Genomic DNA, 20357 nt, shown 5'->3' on the forward strand with positions numbered 1-20357 from the left:
GTCACCCTGTCAAACAACTCCACTCGACAAAGGCTTACTTGCATGAAGACTAAAACTTCAATTATCCTATATGATCATTAACAATAGTGTGCTTCTCAATTCTTCACTTGTACTATAATTGAGGCTCTTGATGCAACACCTGGAATGGCTGCAGGAGAGATGATGTATTCCATTATTTGAGCATCACATTAGTTTCTCTGTCTCACTGAATTTCATATCTATTTCTAAAGATCGTTCATAATAGTGAATTAACATCTTATCGCTTGAAATCTGGTGGAAGAATTGTATTAGTTGAACTTGGACTCACTTAACAATATCTAGTAATTTTTTTATCTTTATGCAATAGCCTTTTATTTTCTTTATCACTATGTTACTTCATGTGTTAGTGGCATTTACTATTTTTAAGTGGTAAGGTAACAGGGGGAGGGATTCCCCCTCCCTTTTTCTCTTCTCCTCCTCCCCTCTCCTCTCCTTTTTCTCAAGAACAGATTATGCTTGATTCATTGTATAATTTTTATGAGTTTTAGATGGCTGGAAGGAGGAAAGGTAAAGGCATAATGGATGAAACTTCAAAGAGAACATATGATTCATGGACGTATGAGGAAGATGGTAAAATGTTTGATTTGCTCATTGAGTAAATCAATTTAGTAACAAATTACCTAATGGAGTCTGGAAACATGAAGTTTTCAATGACTGTGTCAATATGTTTATTTTGGACACAATTAGCCAAAAGCCGAATGAACAATTGAAAAACCGCATGAGGACTTGGAAAAAAAAACCTATCAAATCGTGACAACTTGCCTCAGCACTAGTGGCTTTGGGTGAGATCTAACAATGCAGAAAGTCACCGCATGTAAGACAGTATATCAAGATTACATAAAGGTTTGTAAATGTAACATGGAATATTATGTTTCTTGCATTATTAATCAGGATTTTAAGTTTTTTAAGCGATAACTTTTTTTGTAGGAGCACAGATAAGCCAATAAGTATAGGTGGGAAAGTTGTCCACTATATGACAAATTGGCTTTAGTTGTTGGAAGTTCTATTGCTATGGGGACAACAAGTCAAACAAGTGTTGAGTTAGAAGAAAACTTTCCTAATATTGTAGAATGGGCAATGATTGATCTTATAGATGAAAATGATGCAATTAGGGAGATCCCTGAGCCAATGCCTAACAGTATGGAGTCTTCAATTGAGGCTCTTCCGAGATACAAAACACAAAAAATGTTGGGGATAGAATTTCTGTTATTCAACGTAGGAAGAGATCCCAACCATTTTCTGACAATGCTAAAATAACCGTTAATGCCATTAACAATATGTCATCAACCCTTTCGAGGATCTTTAGTCCCATAGATGTCGATGCAAAACTTCTATCGTACAAAACTCTTTTAGCAGTATCTAACTTGCCCAGAGAAGTCAAATTTTGTACTGACACCAAAGATAAGAATGATATGTTTGTCAAGATGACACAAGAAGAGCAGTATGACTAACTGATATGTAACTTCAATGAAATGTAGTAGACTTGGTCCAAAATGAAGTGAGATAAATTACTCCCACATTACTTAGTTCATTAGATTAAGGGGTTAGTGTACAATGAATTACACTTCAAGTGAATTACATCAATTCATTCGCTCAGGCAAAAAATGGAGAATTTGGATTCAGTCCTGTTTTGCGAATCAAACAATTGAAGCATGCGGGACGTGCACTGCTCCCTCCCTCCCCCCCTGTCGGCCTTCCTCCATCGCAGAGCACGGGAGGTTCTCGGCCTCCCGACTTCTCCTCTCTCGGCCTCCCCTCTCTTATCCCTCTCGATGTACCGTCGGAGCGGCGCCTTTGTCGTCGTTGCCGTTGGCCCGTCGTAGTTTCTCATCGCTGAGAAAGACGATGCACGCCGTGAGGAAGAAGAACTTAGGAAAAATTATACCATCGTCATAAAAATAATCATTTATATTTTTTATTTATTAAATCATTATTTTTTATTTATTTAATATATTTATTTTATAATTACTATATTAAATTAGTGATTTAATAGTCATAATTAAAATATTTTTAAAATAAATATTTGATAAATTTTTTTTGGTTTAATTATCCCATTGCGATAATTAATTAAACCAATGGTTCTAAATTTTGTGATAATATATTATTAATTAATAGTACATAAAAATATATATTATGTTATCGATAAATATATTTATTTATTTATTATATTAATTTTTGTATTATTGTATTAAATTAGTGGTTTTTAATGTTAAAACATATCTTATGTTATTAAAAAATAATTTATTTATTTATTATATTCACTTTTGGTATTTTAATTTTTATTTATTTATTTATTTTTAATAATTTATTCCAGTCACAGGTAATTATTGTATTAATTTATAATAAACTATAATCATTAAGTAATGTGTAATAACCATATTTATTTTGGTCAATTATTTGTTTAGGTATATATTCTATTTAAGTATATTATAAAAGGTTATTCATTCTCTTGTTTATATCATATTTTTTATTTGGGGGCACTAACACTCGAATCTGTTTTCCAGTGCACTTGAACTTGTCTATACTAACACCCAAGGATGAGTTGAAGTTGAATTAATTCATTTAAGATGAATTGAATTATTCACTTTATTTCAAGTTCACTGTGGACTAACTCCCCTTTACACAGTTGTTGAGAGTTTTAACCTAGATTTACGAGATACATTTGTATTCGTGATAAACAATGAATGTGTATGTGGTTAATATGTAGATTGGTTAACCATTGACATGAATGTGGTAGAAAATGAATGTGTTTTTGGTATAACAAAATGGTTGAAAATTATTTATTGATATAATTTAATATTTATTTTCAATAGGTAGATGTTGAAGCTTGTACTTTGTTCAAGTCAGTATAACCAACAAAAATACTAAAATCAATCTTGATTAGAATTTTTCAGAGCTAAAGAACTTGGACTTGAGCCTGAGTTTCCTTTCAACTGTAATTTGTCCACCGTGGTCCTTAGGCGAGCAGCTAGCTCATTATGGAGCTTCCGCTGGACTGGAAATTCTCAGCCACTCTGAGGCACCAGATACAGATCCCGAACCATTTGAAACAATCTGAAACAATCTGAAGTCATCCAATCGTGGTTTTGCACAATAAGACTACTATCATTTATCGTATCGTCATCCTCTCCCTCCCTCCAGAGCAATACGTAGCACAAAACCACTGCTACGGTGACAGATTCAGAATGTTGACTTGACGATGGGCAATAAAGACAAATGGAAGCGACAGAGCTACAGCTTTTTAGTACTGCTTTGGACAAGACAAGCCGCAAGAAACAAACTAGCGGATAAAAAAAATCAAACGATTGATGGAAGAATCGATGCAGCTAATCCCGATTCTAATCATAAAAGGAAGACGCGAAAGACACGGGAGAGGACTGAAACACATTTCAAAGATGGTTTCTCTTGCTAGGTTGATGGCTCTGATTGGGCTCTGGGCGCTTCTCTGTAACGTGGTTAATGGCGTTCCCAACACAAACCTGACCCAGGTGCTCTGCAACGGCGACATGTTCACGGGTGGAGACCCCTTTGCCGGAAACCTCGTCTACGTATTGGACGACCTGGAAGCTTTCGCTCCACCAGCGGAGGACCGCGACTACTACAACATCTCTCCTTTCCCCATCACCTTCGCCTACGGTCATGCTAGGTGCGTGGCTACTCTCTCCAATTCCGACTGCAAGGCCTGTCTTAAGTCGGCCAGGGAGACGATGCTTGCCACCTGTGTTAGCAGCATCGGCGCTCGAGCTGTGCTCTACGATTGTAACATCAGATACGAACAATACCCTTTCACCGATTAGGGCTGGATTTTTGTAAATTTCATCTGTGATGAGGATGTGTTTGCCTCTTCATCGAATGTTCGAGTAAGAAATATTTTGCATTCTGGGACTCTACTTCTATTTGTTATGTCCAACAGTTGACAAAGACCAGCTGCAAAGAGAGATCCGAAAAGATAATTTGTGAAATAAAAGATCATTAGCGAAGAGACGGCAAATCATGCTCATCTTCACAAGCACGAATCTACTCTCGTTTTCACTTGTTTCCCATTGCCATCAAAATCTGAGTCTTAATAATTTCAGAGCCACAAATGTTTTTGACATTGACTAATATTTCTGTAGTGACGAGTTACAGTAACAGGGACCAGTGTACAAAAAACAACTCAGGCCCCTCCTGCAGTTTCCATGTCTGTGATTCCGTCATTTACCCCCCTGAACACAATCCGCAACTTCCTCAGCGAGGAGGTTGTCTTGCCATTCACAGCAGTTGCACCAGTCACATGAACTACACCCCTGGGGACCTTGCCCATGAGGTCATAGAGGGAAACCTGTAGATTTGATCGTGTCATTTCCTCAAGTATTGGAGGGGCCTGCATATATAGATTCTCCCCTCGGTGTGCAACACTTGGCTTTGGCATTCTCACTTTTGGATGCTCTCCAAGAAGATCAATAAACTGTTCCAGTCAAATACTATAACAATCAAAATCAAGATCAAAGAATAACTAATATTTTCTAACTCACGAATTTAAGATCATAAAAAAAAAAATCTTAAATAAAACCTTCTGAAGAGTACTCGACTTGTCCAGCTCAATAAGAACGCCAGGCCCACAGACAAGACAATCCTTATCTCTGACAAACTCTGTCATTTTAGTGTGAAGGCCTTCCAGACCATTATACCTGTGGGGTTGATATCAAACGTTTTGGTTGGTACAACAGCAAATATTGAATTCATACTTTCTCACTAAGAACAGATGGTGAGATGGCATTTGCTAAAACTTTTTTAAACAAAGAATCTGCCTCAAGCGTGGACAGAAGATGCATGTCAAAAAGTTGTTAGTGCTAGCTGTTCAATTCTCGTTATTTTTAACCAGAAAGAAATAAAACAGACTTCTATTAGAAAGTAGGCATGTATTGGTAAGAGAGAATGCACAAGAGTAGAAAGACTCACGTCAGATAATTGGACAAAGTCTTACTGCATCCTGTTGCAATCTTGAGCGCTTCCAAGGCACATGCTGCAGATATGATTGCATTTGTAGATGCTATTGCTGGAATTATATTCTTCACAACTCCCTGCAAAAATGGCAGCAGAAGATAAAAGTTTTTTAGTTCTAAACATTTCATTAACACATTTGTGGTTGTGTGCCAATATAGAAGATAATAAACTAATATACAGAGGGCTTCCAATCTTCAACAAACATAAGCAAATCGAGACAGAAAATTCAAACTAATCCCTCCATTGATAATTCTGAAAACTAGAATACCTGAGTGAATGAATAGGTAACACCAGTAATGCCAAACAGTTCAGCTCTCTTGACAGCCTGAGGAATGTTGTGATAGTGACTGGTAAAAATCTCAAGAATAATAACATCAAATTTTTAACAGACAACCACCTAGAAAACAAACCTCAGAGTAAACCCAGTGCATATGTTCTGGATTATCTGCATCAAAGGTCTTTCCTCCATGTTCCTAAAAGAGAACGTTGATAAAAATGCATGGTACCCAAAAGAAGACCACCTCCAATCAAAATGAAGAAGATGAACAGAAAAAGGGACATATGAACTTTAAAAGAAAAGAAAACATAGAGAATAATTTGTACATACTTCACCCCATTTAATTAAGTGGGCATATTCAATACAGTGTGCAGCAGTTCTAGGTGTTTCAGCAAGTGTACATAATGGGAACTTGACTTGAGGGGGGAAAAGCCAAATTGTACACTCAAAGCATGGTGTAACCCCAGGAAGGATAACCCTGGCATGGCCTTTGAAACCTTCTGTTCCACCATCCACCATAGGTTTGATTGTTTCTTCCAATGGGTTGTCATCTGAATCATACTCTGGATATAACAAATACAAAAAAAAATTAAAAATTATATATAAGCCTAAATAAATCCAAAACGACAACTCGAAGTTTGATCCATTTAAGAGTTAGAGAACAGACACAAAGAAACACTTGAAGAGACAAAGAAAAAAAGCAATATTAAGCTGATAAAAAATCTCCCAAGAGTTCAATAACACTGAATATAGAAACTAACAATAGTGGATCCAACTAAAGATTTCAATGAATATAGATATGCAAGAATCAGTTTATGCTTTTTCTCTGGTCCTGACATAGGATGAGAAATTTTAGGATATTTAAAGAGAGGTATGAATGACATCCCCCCCCCCCCCCCCCCCACCCCCCCCCACCAAAAAAAAGAGAGGTAATCATCACTCAAATTAATACAATTTTTTTCCATGTGACCTCTCCCCAACATAAATTGCTTAGCCATACCTAACTAAATTCTAATACCCTACTTGACACAGACTCATATTTACATGTGTTTGTAACTTATATCCATACCTCAGCTCGTAGAGAAATTGACAGTCTTTCTCTTCATTGTTTTTCTATTCTATATTTTTGTCCGGTTGGAAGTCATGAGGGGGTGTTTTCAAGCTGGAGACCATGGCATATACTAGTTAACTTGAGGGGGGTGAAAGAGTACATAAGTGTACAAGTGTTGATGAAGTAAAACCCAAGAATTATCTTACAAGTACAAGTTCAAGAGTCAAACCCACATAGCAATGACAAACCATGGATTTTGAGAATGATTTTTTTTTTTTTTTTTTTGTGAGAGATATCTTCTGACAAGCTGAAGCTATATAATCCTGCTTGAGGGGGGAGTGTTAGAACTTATTTTTCTAGGAAAATGTTTGTTGTAGAAACTAGAATCTAGGGTTTTTTCTACCATTGATTAAGTTATAAATAAGGAAGACGGGCCTCTAAACCCCAATCTCTCCAACACTTTAGTTTTTGAAAAACTGATAGGCATCATCAGTGCCTCTCCATTAATATCAATCTCATTAGTTATTTATGTGCTGAAGTTCCAATAAGTTTGTGGTTAAAGTATATATTGAGGGGCATTTTGATCATTTCAAGTTACTAACATTTACTTCTGGAGTTAGCAGTAGGTTATATATTATGTTGGAAATCTATGGTTCAATTTTGGTGAAATTCTTATGTTTAAACATGAAGTTACATGTATAGAAGCTATGTGGGCATTGCTGTAATTTTACTCTTTTAATGACTTAAGTGAATAAAAGAAAGAGGAGGTCGACTTTTGAACCTCCAAGGAGTGCATCACATGCACACTCTCCCCTCAACTCTCTATTTTCTCTTTTCTCTATTCTTTCTTCCTCAATTTCTTCCTTTTTACAGTTTCTAGTCAGTTGACTAAAAATCTAAACTGTTCCATTTCAAAAAAAATTAAAAAAAATCTAAAGTGCTCAATGACTTCCATCCCTTCAATGTGCGTGCTTCAGAACCTCTAAATGAAGAAGATGATTAATGGAGGGGAAGAGAATGATGGATTTTTACTACTTCAGCAGTGAGATCAATCAATCCAGGAAATAAGGCGATACACCCTTCTGTGACAGCATATCAGTTGCACCTACATCTTGGTCACCCATCTTCTGAAAAGTAGATTTCTCAATAGAAATAATGAATCAAGAAAGCAACCTCCACTAAATAGTTAATAGTCTTCTGTTACAAACCAAGTCCAACAAATGAAACTATATAAATCCTATCCATACACTATAACCTTCTCAATTCCTACCAATTGTTCCTGTCCACTCTCTGATACAGTTTACCCAAAATCAAGGTTATTTTAGTTGACAAGACCACTCTTCAAAGAATTTGACCAAAATCATTGAAGTTATGAATAATTAGAACATGACAAAGAACAAATCTGTGCTTTAGGCCTAGTTGTATGGTTTTCAGTAACTTGTAAATCACATTTGCATGATGGAAACAAACCCACCAATTCAAAAGATTGCAGCCTGAACACTTCATCAGTCAGGAGAACATTGAGATCTGATCCAATGGAAATAAAAGGGAAAAGGTTTATCATATGAAAACCATTAGCAGCACATTGGCCACACTAAGGGCTAACACTTTGCCCTTTTATTTTCACAGGCTTCTGCAGAGGACATATGTTAACAAGTGTAATTAGGGAACCACCAAATCTTGATTAAAGAATTAAGCTAACAGTAATTGTCTCAAATATAAAGGTTTCTTAATTATTTAATTCCTAAACATTACATGGATAGAAAATTTCCATGCAATCAAAAGGTTGATTTGTGCAGCTATTGATATAGATGAAAAAGCCACCTTGGGAGCAGGAGACTCCAGGCTTGAATCCTGCAATCAGGTCCCTTCATTCATTTCCCTGCCAGTGTGGCTTAGAGGATTGAAAAGCTCATGAGATCCTTTCTCTGGAGAGAAGCAGAAGCTGGTTTCAAGCACCATAATGTTAAATAGAGTGATGAATTCAATCATTAAAAAACAAGGCTGTCTTGGAATTAAGCCTATTAGATCTATGAATCAGACTCTTCTTGCAAAATGGGCTTGGAGAGTCAACAACCACCAAGAAATCCTTTGGTGGCATTTTGTTGCTCACAAGGCGAGGCTTAGCAAGATAGCTGGGGTTTGGCAAGTGATCTATCTCCAGGCTCTCACCCCTCTGTCGTGTCTATGCTAGGCTCTTTCCAAAGATTTGTTCTGACATCAGCATGCACATTGGTCATGGAAATACTGCACCCATTTCCTAGCCTCGAGACATGGTAATGAGCCCCTCCACTCCCAATTTCCTAGCCTATCACCATTTCACACCAGCCTGACATCCTAGTCTCAGATTCAATTATTTCTGGGGAAGGAAATTCTACTTGCCAGAACCTCAGTTTCAGAAGAAATCTTCCAAGGCCATTGTCGCCTCTAATTTCCTCCAGCAACTGGCAACCTCCATCTTAAGTGTAACCTGGATGATTCCCTCGATTGGGCACCTGAACCTGATGGTGAATACTTGTTTTCTCCCTGCTTTCGGCTACCCATTAATACCTAGAATACGAGCTCCTGTTAGCACCTTTGGTGTGGAAACTTAGCACCCCTCCAAAAGCTAAGTACTTCATATGCAGTGCCATGAAGGGTAAGATCCTATATGCTATTCACAGGGACTGCCATTGCCAATGCTATCCACAGATTATGTGGTACGGAGGAAGAATCCATTGATCATTGGCTGCTTCATTGCTTGGTTTCCAGGGAGATATGGAATTATTTTCTTAATATATTTGGCATTCAATTCTGCTTTCCAGCATGCTTATCTGGTTAGATTGAACATTTACTAAGATTCTCCCTCCCATTATTTGGAAGCATTAAGATCAAAGTAGTTTCTGCTCTAGTTCATTGGATGATTTGGCTGGAACACAATCAAAGAGTCTTCCATGGAAGCATTCCTCGCAGCTTCCAGCTTTGTCTTAGCACATCTTTTCCAGATCATTTCTTGGCTTTGCTCACTCAAGGCTTGCTAGCAATTTGAGGGAGCCTACGTTCATCACAATTGGAAGGTTATTGCATGCCTTTCTTCTCCAGGAAACCCTCCTAACAGCACTACCTTCTCAAGCTCAATTTTGATGGGAGTTAACTTGGCAACACAGGTCCTGCTAGCTTTGGGGGAGTGTTCTAATCCTCCAGCAGTGAAATCCTTCTTTCCTTCCATGTCTTTTGGGAATAGCTGTTTCCACCTTTGTTGAGCTTTCTGCCCTCCTCCATGACTTGAGAATCTTCAAAGACAAGCTTTGTGGTCAGCTTATTGCAGAGGGCAACTCTCATTATGTCATCAATTGGTGCAGTGAGAAGAAATTTCCCTGTGGAGGCTACATGATCCTTTTATATGAAATTATGTATCTTGCTGTTGATGTAATTTCTGGTCTCACGTTTTAAAATTCGCCAATAGCCTAGCTGATTCCTCAGAGGGGGTTTCCCGCCAATCCCTCTTTGTAAGGGATCACCCCTCTCCTTTATTGAGTTCTTTTACCTTCGAGCTTTCCATAAAAAAAAGGGCCCCTTTGCTGGTACCATAAAGGTCCCCATCCATGTCAGCGGCCATGTATACAAAGCAATAGTCGAAGCCAACCCAGATGTAGAGAGGAGTGATACCGACACCTCATCCATACAAAATCAGGGGCAAAATCTACAACGGAAAAAGTTCTGGGAGTGAAGAAACCATTGTCACCATAAATCTGAAGCAGATCCTCCTATTCAAAGGCAAGAGAGGCGGGATGAAGTGATTCTGTGCTCAGCTGAAAGAAGCAGCACTAGAGACCTACACACACACAAGTGCTTTCCAACTTGAATACATCAAAAGTTGGGAAAAAACTTCAAGATGCCGAATGAAGAGGCAGATCCAGGTATGGTGCTGGATGCGGGGTTGAACCTGAAGGCTATTTCAAGGGCAGAACCAGACCGGATGCAGATTGGCGGATCAGGAGTCAGAGGCAGTTGCAGAGTCTGAACTAATTGTGGTACAGGCACCAAATGCGGACCCAAACATGACTCCATGTGTCCATTCTGACTCAGAAGCATAACCGAATGAAGTTAGCAAAAGCGCTACTGATGCACACAAGCATCAAGGTGCGGACTCGGGGGAAACTTGGCCCACCACTGTCCCGAGGAAGCTGGTTGACCTGCCTGAGTCTTGCCCTTGCTTATCAGGCCCTATGAAAGCATGCCTCAAAGTGAGGCACAATAACTTGTCATTCCCAACCAGCTTGAACCTTCAATATCAAGGGGAGATTGAACCTCGAATGGTGCAAACCAGGCCTACTGAAAAGCCTCGATCCTTCCTCAAGTTCACCTATGGTAGAAGATAATCCAATCAGCAAGTAAAAGCCTCAAAAATGATTCACAGAAACAAAGGGAAGAAAACAAATACAGTAGAAAGAGAGGCAGTAGCTGTAACAGTACAAGATGAGAGTGAGCATGAGCTAAGGAAACAGATAGAGCACAAATGAAAGTTTTAGAGAAATGGACTGGAGAATGTAATGGATGAATTTGGTGCTTCACTAAATATGAGGCAAGAAGATATTGAAGCATGTTGTGAGAGATTTAAGAACTTAAGGAGGAAAGTAACATCAGAACTATTGTCCAATGAATATTATCTCCTGGAATGTACAAGGTTTGGCACTACAAAGCAAACGAGCAGTAGTAAGAGATACTCCCAAGAAAGGCAGAACCACAATTGCTTTCTTTTAGGAAATAAAGTTGGGTGAAATCCCTGTGAGATTTTTTTTTTTAGAATGGCAATATTTTATTAAAGCATAAGGCAAAAACTACGAACAGGAGGGATCCTTAACAATGAGAGATTGGAGGGAGACCCCTTCCTTAGAAAGGAACTAGCCAGACAGTTGGCAGTCCTAGGAAAAAACTCAATTTACAGACAAAAGGATTAGCAAGCTCAAGGATGTCTAGAGAACAAGACCAGTGATACAAGGAGGGTCAATTTTGTTTAAGCACCAGTTGATGACAATATTGGAGTCACCTTTCACTTCAGAGTGAAATGCACCATGAAAACGATCTCTAAAAATCTCAAATCTATGACAAAATCCTTGAAGCTCAACTGAAGTGGGGTCAAACGTACCCAGGGGGGCAGCAAAATGTAGTAAGGATGGTACCCAAGGAATCCTGGAAGACTCCCCCGAAGCCCGAAGGACCTGGATTGCCCAAGGAAGAACCATCAAAGTTGAGCTATATAATCTTAGGGTGGTTAAGGCGAGAAACTTAAAACCAACAGCTTCTAATTAAGCCAGCCTTGATGTCTTCAAATAGAGGGAGGGATCCAAGCCAAGTAACCACATGAGAAAAGATTTATCCAGCAACTTTTTGCCGAGGGGAAGAGGTCTGTTGGAAAACTCTGCAGTTTCTTTCAATCCAAATGAGCCAAGGGACAAAAGCAAGGCAAGTTTGGAACATAACTTGACCATGCGAGGGAAGCATTAGACCTGTATCCATATGAATGAGAGAGGCATGGCTGCTAGAGAAGCAAATAGAGAGCTCAAATAGGCTAAGGAAGTAGGCCCAAATGCACTAGGAATAATGACAGTTGATCAGGAGGTGATCAACAGATCCGTCCATGCAATAGCAGAGAGAACAGATACTACTGGAATATTGGCTACATGCCAGATAAGGTTATCCCTAGTAAATCTTTCCATAGAAGGCACTCCAAAGGAAATTTTTTGCTTTTGGTAGCCCCAAGAGTTTCCAAGATGTGGCATCCACATGAGGGGGAGTGCTAGTAGAGCAAAAGGTAGTGTAACAAGTTGCTACAGTATATTTTCCATGGCTGTCTGACCACCAGACAATCCTATCAGCATTGCTGATCTTGAAGGATGTAGTATTCATCTGTTTCAATAGGAGACTAGCATCCATACTTTCAACGTCATGAAGGTTCCGCCAAAAATGATGACTCCAATCGATCTCACGAAGCAAGCCATTAATAGTGAGCTAGTCAATGGTTGCCTTAGGTTGACAGGTCAGGTAGAAGAGAAGAGGAAACTGGTCTTTGAAGAAACCATTACTAAACCAGAGGTCATACTAGAAATGAACATGAGAGCCTTCTCAGGGGAAATACCTAACATGGGCGACAAAATGGAGGAATCTCTTGTAAATATGTTTACAAACGGGAGATAACCGAGTAGGAATGCTGCTGCCAAGAGTCCAATGAGTAAGTTGTCTTCCCATCATCTTTAGAACTAAAGGGATCCAAGGAAGGTCCCGTGTTGATACACCAGCACCATTTAGAAAGGAAAGAAAGATTTGTCTCCCTGATTTTTCTGATACCTAGACCCCGTTGTTTCTTCTCCAAACAAACATCATTCCATCAGACAACGTGATATTTGAATCTATTCCTAGTGTATTTTCAAAGGAAGTTTCTCATTATTTTTTCCATCTCATTGACAACTTTTGCCAGGCAGTGTAAGAAAGAGAGTCAGTAAGCTGGTATGCCTGCTAGAGAAGCCTTGATAAGAGTTGGGGGGATATCCCTATGAGTTGTGCAATGGTATCTGGTACACGAATAGACTGAACTGGATGGAAAGGTAAAGCAGTGGGTTCATCAGGGGGATGGCAATATTTTGGGATTGGCGGGAAGTAGAGATGATTGACAAAAAGGTTGGGCAATATATAATTGCAGTAGATTTCAAGTCAATCAAGGATGGGACATACTAGGCAGTTCTATCAGTGTATGATCCTGCTCGCAGTACACAACAGTAGGAAATGCAGGGAGAGGTTTTAGCCATCTTAAACATCTGGGCCTTGCCATGGGTGATAGGGAGAGTACTTGGTACGGCTATGAGAAGAGAGGTGGAAGGAACATAACCACAGCATCCATGCGCAGTTTCTCTTACTTCATCTCAGACCATGCCATTATTAAGGTGTCGTTATCTGGAGTAGGGTTCACATGGTCTAACGGCAGATCCCCGGCCAAACTCAGACCACACAGTCCCATCTTGCCTGAAATGGCACCAAATTCATGGCAACCCACAACCTTCAAATTTGAGGGTTCCTGGTTGCTAGAAAAAGACTTCAAAGAAAAACTGAAAGGGTGGTGGCAAGAGACTAGCATTACAGGTCCAGTGGGCTTTTAATTCAGTCATAAACTCAAGGCACTAAAGCAAAAAATCAAGGCATGGACTGCTGAAAGAAACCTAATTTTTGAGAAGGAAAGGAGTTGCCTTCACAAGATTACTCTAGAAAGGAAGAATAGCAAACTCTATCTACTCTAGAGAACATCGAGTATGACCTGTTGAAGGGAAGCTTTTGAAAACATTGTAACCCAGGAAATTATTTTTGAAGCAACCGGGGTGGTATAAGTGGGTTAAGAGGAGGATGAGAACACAAAATTGTTCCACGCTATTGCGTCAGTTCATAAGAGAAGGAACAGAATCATAGTGCTGAGCATCAATAGCCAGACCCTACAAAAGATAGAGAAAGCACCAATGAGTTGATAAAGTTTTACTCACAACTGTATCAAGAAGAAGGGATCCAAAGACGTTTCCCTGAAGACCTCAGACTAAACTTCATAATGGATGGGGATGCTTGAAGCTTAGAAAGCCATTTTATACAAGAAGAGAAGAGAACGCTATAAAGGCCATGCCAAGCAACAAAGCACCTGAACCCCATGGGTTTTATGGCTGAGTTCTATACAAGGCAAGGTGGGATTCTAAACATGTTTGAAGAATTCTATGAGCAAGGTATAACAGCAAGACGCATGGTGTCATCTTTCAGCCATTACAAACTTATCCCTAGAGTACTTGCAGCCAAACTGAGGGAGGTGCTACCATCTGTTATAAGCAGCAAGTCAATTTGCTTCTTAAGGGGGTAGGCAAATATTAGATCCAGATCCCACAGCTCATGAACTTCTACGCCATTATAACGAGGAGTTTAAAGGGAGCAGTGCTAAGGTGAGTTGGCAATTCCTTGAGACTCTACTAAAGAAAATAAGATTCCCAGAGAGACGGTGGGCTAGATCAGAAGCTGCATATCTTCTGCTAGCTTCTCCATTCTTATCAATGGCATGGTGAAAGGATATTTCAGAAGTTCCAGGAGCGTGAGGCAAAGCTATCCACTATTGCCATGCTGTTCAGTTTAGTAAGTGAAGCTCTATGTTCTTTCATATATGCTGGGCAGAAGAGGGGATGGATGTCTGGGCTGAGTGCAAGGGACCAGCAGCTCAGAGTGTTAGTCCTTCAATTTGCAACAATAAAGTAGAGCTGTGTGAAGGGCAGCTCGAGCAAGAGCTGAATATAAAGCCTTGCTGATCTTGTATGACTTCATCTCTGGCCAAAGCTCAAATCTGGTCTGTAAGGACCAAATAGCACACATTCTTGGCTGCTCCACCTCAGATCTCCCCTCAACATACTTCGGTCTCCTGTTATTCTATGGAAGAGCATCTAGACAACTCTGCAGTCGATATTAGATAGGTGTTCAGAGAAGGTTAGACTCATGGGAAGAACAACTCTAGAAAGGAGGGCAATCCACAGTAATAAAAGCCTCCTTAGCCGGCATCCTGACCTATCATTTATCATTTATATCATGTCCAGCAAGTGTACCAGCTCAGCTAGAAGCAATGCAGCACACATTTCTCCAGTGTGGCAGCTCAAACCAGTTCAAATATCCCTTAGTGAAATGGGATACAGTTTGCACATCAAAGGAGAAAAGGGGGTTTGGGGTTCCAAAGATAAAAAGCTTGAATGCAGCCCCCACGCCAAATGGATATGAAGTTACACAACAGAAAAAGGCTCCTTGTGGAGGCAGGTATGATGCAAAATACATAGGTGATCCACATGGATGGTTTTCCATGCAGGCTACCCGTTCTGTGGAGGTCAGTAATGCAGCAAAAATCTCGGTTAGAGCAGCACTTCACATACCATGCTAGATCAGGCTCCTTAATCAGTTTCTGGACAGACTGCCAGGCAGGAAGCAAGCCCTTCTGCCTAGCCATTCCAAGATTATTTAACCTAGCTAGAGACAAGCAGATCTCAATACTTAACTACAGAGCACTAAGGCCAAGTGTAGGCCGGAATCCGAACCTACGGAGGAACCTAAAGGACCAAGAAGCTGCAGAGTCAGCTAGCCTTCTTGTGCTGCTAGACTGTCACTATCACTCAGAGCAGGGCCATGATGAAATAATCTGGAGCCTGTGCCCTATGAGGCAATTTTCTGCTGCTTCCTTCTATAGATGTCAGCAAATCCCCCACCCGCTAGCCAACCCTTTGGGTGCCAGCTTGGTGTGGAAGCTGGTGGCCCCTAAGAGAGTATAGCATTTCTTAGACTGCCACTTACAAGAAAATTCTCACATGCAATGAACTAGGATGGGGCAGATATTTGTAAAGTCCCTATGTAAGCTATGTGGAGAAGTAGAAGAAAGCTGCAATCATATCTTGCTTCACTGTAAATTCAGCAGGTCAGTCTGAAATGTCATCCTCCTTAAATTTGACACATCAATGCATGCACAGCACTCTCAACCACTTTTTTCACCAATAGTACTTGTGCCCATTACCATTCTAAGGGAAGGCCTTACAGAAGGCAGCTATTCCCTGGCATTTATGAATGAAATGAACAGCTGGACATTTGAAGGCAAAAAAAAAAAATCAATTGGAGGGTGTAGTAGAGAAAGTAATCCACAGCACTGCTGTGGGCAAACAGCCTACACGTACCACCTCTTCCATGTTCTGTTATTTGGAAGTTCTGAAGGAAAGTCATGCCATTTAGTGCTAAAAAATCCCAAGAGGTGGTTGAATTGAAACAAATCCAACCCCCCCCCCCCCCCCCCCCCCCCCCCCCCCCCAAGATTGGCTTAATCTCAATTTTCATGGCTCCCCCCTAGATAATTCAAGACGAGCTGGGCTAGGAGGAGACAGGATAATTCTGGCCAGATTAAGATAGCGTACTCTGGACCAGCTGGCTGTTAATGAGGCAGAATCTTAGCCTCTACTAGAAGAAATCAAGCTCTTGAAGCAAATATTTTCACGTCCTCCAACCATAGAAGGAGATTCTGCATTGGTCATTGGTTGGGGAAGCAAGAGAGACCCTGCCTTTAGGGATCTTAGAAAAGTGATTGATGAAGATTCTGATCTATCTTCAGAATGGTAATTATCCTGGAGTAAAGTTCCCAGATTAGCCAGCTCGATGACTGATAGACTTGCTAAAGCTGGAGTATATGAAGCTTCACTGTTATAGGTGACCTCTCTTGACTTCTAGAGTAGCATTTCCAGAATGTAATTCAGTTGTACTCATATGCTGAGTTTCAAGCTTTAACTGCTTCATCAATAATAACAACTCGCCATTTTCAAAATAAATTAAATTAATTACATAGATGACAAACAACAATACCTCACACATAGGCTAGCAATTACAAAAAATCATGAGAAAAAGTATTAACTTTAGTAAGAGAGCTCATGAAAAGATATAAAATGCTTAGTAGCTCTTCCTAATTGTTTGCATTGATCTCAAATAGCACCATTTTTTGCTTCATTAGCATTCTAACAGACACTTGCTCCCACATTATGTCAGCAGACCTAAAGTTGGATCTCACAAGCCTCATTGCAAAGCCAAATAGGATTTCCAGTAGAAAATTTTTGGCTTTTACATTTACAGGCGTGAGTAGAAATCCACACCTTTTCCTTGTATTTCTTGTCTCACATGAATAGTAAAGCAAACAAACATTGTTCAAATTCTAAAATAATTAAACTAAAAACCAAGTAAACATCAGGGGAAAATGAAAAATGACAGCCCTTATGTCAGTAACAATGAAGCGACACACAAACAGCCCATCATCTTCAGAGATTGTCACAATTTTGTTGGAAACTACATGAATCTTCTTCCCCCAATCTGCGCTATCATTTGCAAGAATAGCTACATTGGTAAAGTAAACTAATATCCAGCAGTGTTTACCAAAAGTAACTTAAATATTGACATCCACGGTAATTGTTCAAGAGTGACACAATAACACACGGTCAAATGCATTAATAACGAATAAGAGCTTTGACTAACTAAAAGAAGTAAGAAGCATACCAAGAAAGCTACAGGCCACAGCATTTATGTAGCTTCGAGCCTCAATGGAATCAAGACCAAGAGCGATAATATTGAAATCACTATAAAATTCTAGATCTTTATCTTCAATGCGGCAAAAATGAGGAACAATATTCACTCCACTGACTCTTTCCATAACTCGTTGTGCAGCTACCTCAGCTTTGGGTTTTCCAACATCCTGAAGCCTACAATACCGCACCTAGTACATAAATAGCACATTCTAACGATAGAAAGAGAAAATCAATATGAAACTTCTCAAGCGATAAATATAATTCAGTTGCTCATTAAGAATAAGAACTGAAGCCGGAGAAGATTGCTAGCTATTTGGTTTGGGTACGAAGGTACATGCATTGGCAAAGGGTACTTTTAGGTTACTTCAGACCCCCATAGACGGTTGTATAGGGCTCGTAGGTGCAGTGGGCAGTTACCTACTGTATCTTAACAAACATCTTAAATAGGTTCAACTTTATTAATCAACAGGAAGAAGCGAGAGGATTGGAATATGCACAGGAAGAAACCTGAACAAGAATTGACGATTGAGATTGGACACCTCAATTCTATCCATGTCAATAACCTCGAGGTTGCGGAAACCCGACAGAGCCAAGTCTTTCAGCAATTCGCATCCAAGACCCCCAGCACCCACTACTAAAACTTTAGCATAGGTTTGAAGGTCTTCTCTCAACTGCACGTAACGGTAAACGAAATTTTCCCAGTCAGATGATCATCAAAGAGTACACACGGAGGGAAAAGGAGAGCCTTACTTCAGGGCTTGGCTCGAAGTTGGGTCCAACGAGGTTCCCGGGCCTGAGAAGAAGCTTGTCGAGGTCTCGCCACCTATCATTTGTAGTGATTTCCACCATGGCGGGTGCGATTTTGCTTCGTTCTTTGAGGAGTAAACAGCAGCGAGACAAGGTGAGCTTCGTAACTGGTTGAGGTTTTAAGTATATTTGCTTATTTTATACGCAGAGAGCACGAACCCTCTGCAAGAGAGCAAAAGCCCCCTGTCGGACTCCACGGTGGTCGATTGCCGCTGGGCGAGCAACCGTGAACCGTTTGGTTCTAGCCTGTTTGTGCTGACCGAGGGAGGCAAATATTGAACATTATGAGATGGACAAACCGGGGGTTTTTGCATTTTCAAAGTGGAAATGGAAGAGAAAGTGAAAACGTAAAAGTGAATCACATATAGTGAAAGTGAAAGTAAACATAAAAATAAATTACTTCTTCCAAGTAAGTCCTTGGTTTGGTTTCCAAATTCTCCACTCTTCTTATATGCTAATCCTTTTTATATTTGTACTAAAGCAACAATTAGTAATGGAGATACATTGCCATGGGGCTAAAATAAGGCACTTCAACAAATTAATATTATTCTTAGAATGGCATAGAGATCTTTTTTACCTATTTTCATTTTGACTTCATTAAGGAGTCTTTTTTGGATTCAATGGGTTCTAGTTTAGAACAAATTAGACCCCAAAACTAGCCTAGAAAAAGCAAATATAAAGACAATTAGGGTCTTTGTCTTCTTTAATAGGTTCTACTATTTGATTTGGTCTGGCTCTTCTATTTGTTTATTTTTTTTCTCTTTTTTTACTTTTGTCTTTTATGTTCCTCATTCCTAAAAGCAACCAAAATTGAGTAGCCGCTAAAAAGTTCATATAGCATTTTTTTTTTTCTTTTTAGGGTATCTACCATCAATTTTATTTTTTTGTTCTACATCAGTTCACTTTTTAAGTGGACAGTTTGCTAATATTTGTAAACAATTTTCAAGGACAAAGGGGAGAAAGTATTGTGTTAGATTTAGGATCCCATATAACGAGTAATAACCTAACTAGTTTAGAGAGAAAAAAGTTACATGAAGAAGAGAGAAAAAGGAGAAGAGGAGAAGATATCGAGTGAGAGAGGAAGGAGAATGAGAGAGATTGATTGAGAGAGAGAGAGAAGGATTAGGGTTAGGTGACCTGCCTAATCCTCCCCCTTAACATGTATTTATAATATTGAACATCTTACAAATTACATCCGTGCCCTTTACCCTAAGAGCGGTGGAAAAAGGACAAAAAATAAAGATAGTTTACATCATTGCCACTATACTTGGATTACATCTTTCAACATATTATTAGCAAACTTATTGGCAAAGTGTTCAAGAGGTTCATATGTTTAAGCAAGTACCTCCTTTTTTTATATAATTTTTTCTCTATTTCTAGATCTTTTTGTTTCATAGATTTTCCTATGATTGTCACATGATCCTTTATCCATAGATTTGTTTCTATTTGTTTTACTTATTTGTTTTTATGCCTACTGCTTCCTTGAGGTAAATTTATGATACTCAACATGTTGTTTTTGTTTCATTATTCTTGAACTTTATTGTTCTAGACAAAATTGTTTGTTTTGTATATGAGACCCAACCTTTACATTTGTTTTTTGGATTTGATTTTGGTCTACTTTGCTTCGTTCATCTTCTTGTTGCATTTGGAGTTCACTATACCAGATTTTATATTCATAGTCGATCTATTATGTCCATCATTGTCTATTTCAAACTTCGTGCATTTTAGCTCATTTAGAATAACTTCATAGTTTAGTCTATTTTTGTTACCAATCAGAATCAATCCATTAAAACTTTGTACTTTTAAGCTCCAAGAAGAGAGTTTTTTATTGTTTTCATTCTATCTCTTTTTCTTTCCTCTTTGGTTTATTCTTTCTTGATTTGTTGTACCGATAAATTTTTTATTTTTCATTCAATCTTTTGTCTTTGACTCTTTATGCGTTCTATTTATTTGGAACTTTCTTTCATGTTTCCTTTTTTTACTATCTCTTTTTTTTCTATTTTTTCACTAATAAACTCTTTAATGCTTTTGTTATGGTGTTTGTATGCTATCTGTTAAGAATTAGACACCCTAATTCAATACTAACGAGAGCAATAATAATCGTCGA

At 39.1% G+C, this 20357-nt stretch overlaps 2 protein-coding genes across 2 annotated transcripts; one reads left to right on the forward strand and one right to left on the reverse strand.

Annotated features, from left to right (window-relative positions):
- The first annotated feature begins 3434 nt into the window (after positions 1 to 3434).
- Positions 3435 to 3836, forward strand: LOC137959574 (antifungal protein ginkbilobin-like protein). Its single transcript, XM_068806936.1, has one exon. It carries the CDS (start codon positions 3435 to 3437, stop codon positions 3834 to 3836), a length of 402 nt encoding a protein of 133 aa, XP_068663037.1.
- Positions 3837 to 4007: 171 nt separating this feature from the next.
- On the reverse strand, positions 4008 to 18489 carry LOC137960276 (NEDD8-activating enzyme E1 catalytic subunit). Its single transcript, XM_068807843.1, has 9 exons — positions 18194 to 18489; positions 17951 to 18114; positions 17415 to 17617; positions 5633 to 5865; positions 5436 to 5498; positions 5294 to 5350; positions 4981 to 5102; positions 4592 to 4709; positions 4008 to 4486 (listed from the first exon to the last, which is right to left on the reverse strand). Exons 1-9 carry the CDS (start codon positions 18290 to 18292, stop codon positions 4196 to 4198), a joined length of 1350 nt encoding a protein of 449 aa, XP_068663944.1. The 5' UTR covers positions 18293 to 18489; the 3' UTR covers positions 4008 to 4195.
- Positions 18490 to 20357: the final 1868 nt, after the last annotated feature.

This window comes from Aristolochia californica, unplaced genomic scaffold (assembly GCF_029961685.1).
Source record: "Aristolochia californica isolate CCGP_79_NKW_82.1479 unplaced genomic scaffold, dmAriCali1.0.hap1 SCAF_3, whole genome shotgun sequence".
Lineage (NCBI taxonomy): Eukaryota > Viridiplantae > Streptophyta > Magnoliopsida > Piperales > Aristolochiaceae > Aristolochia > Aristolochia californica.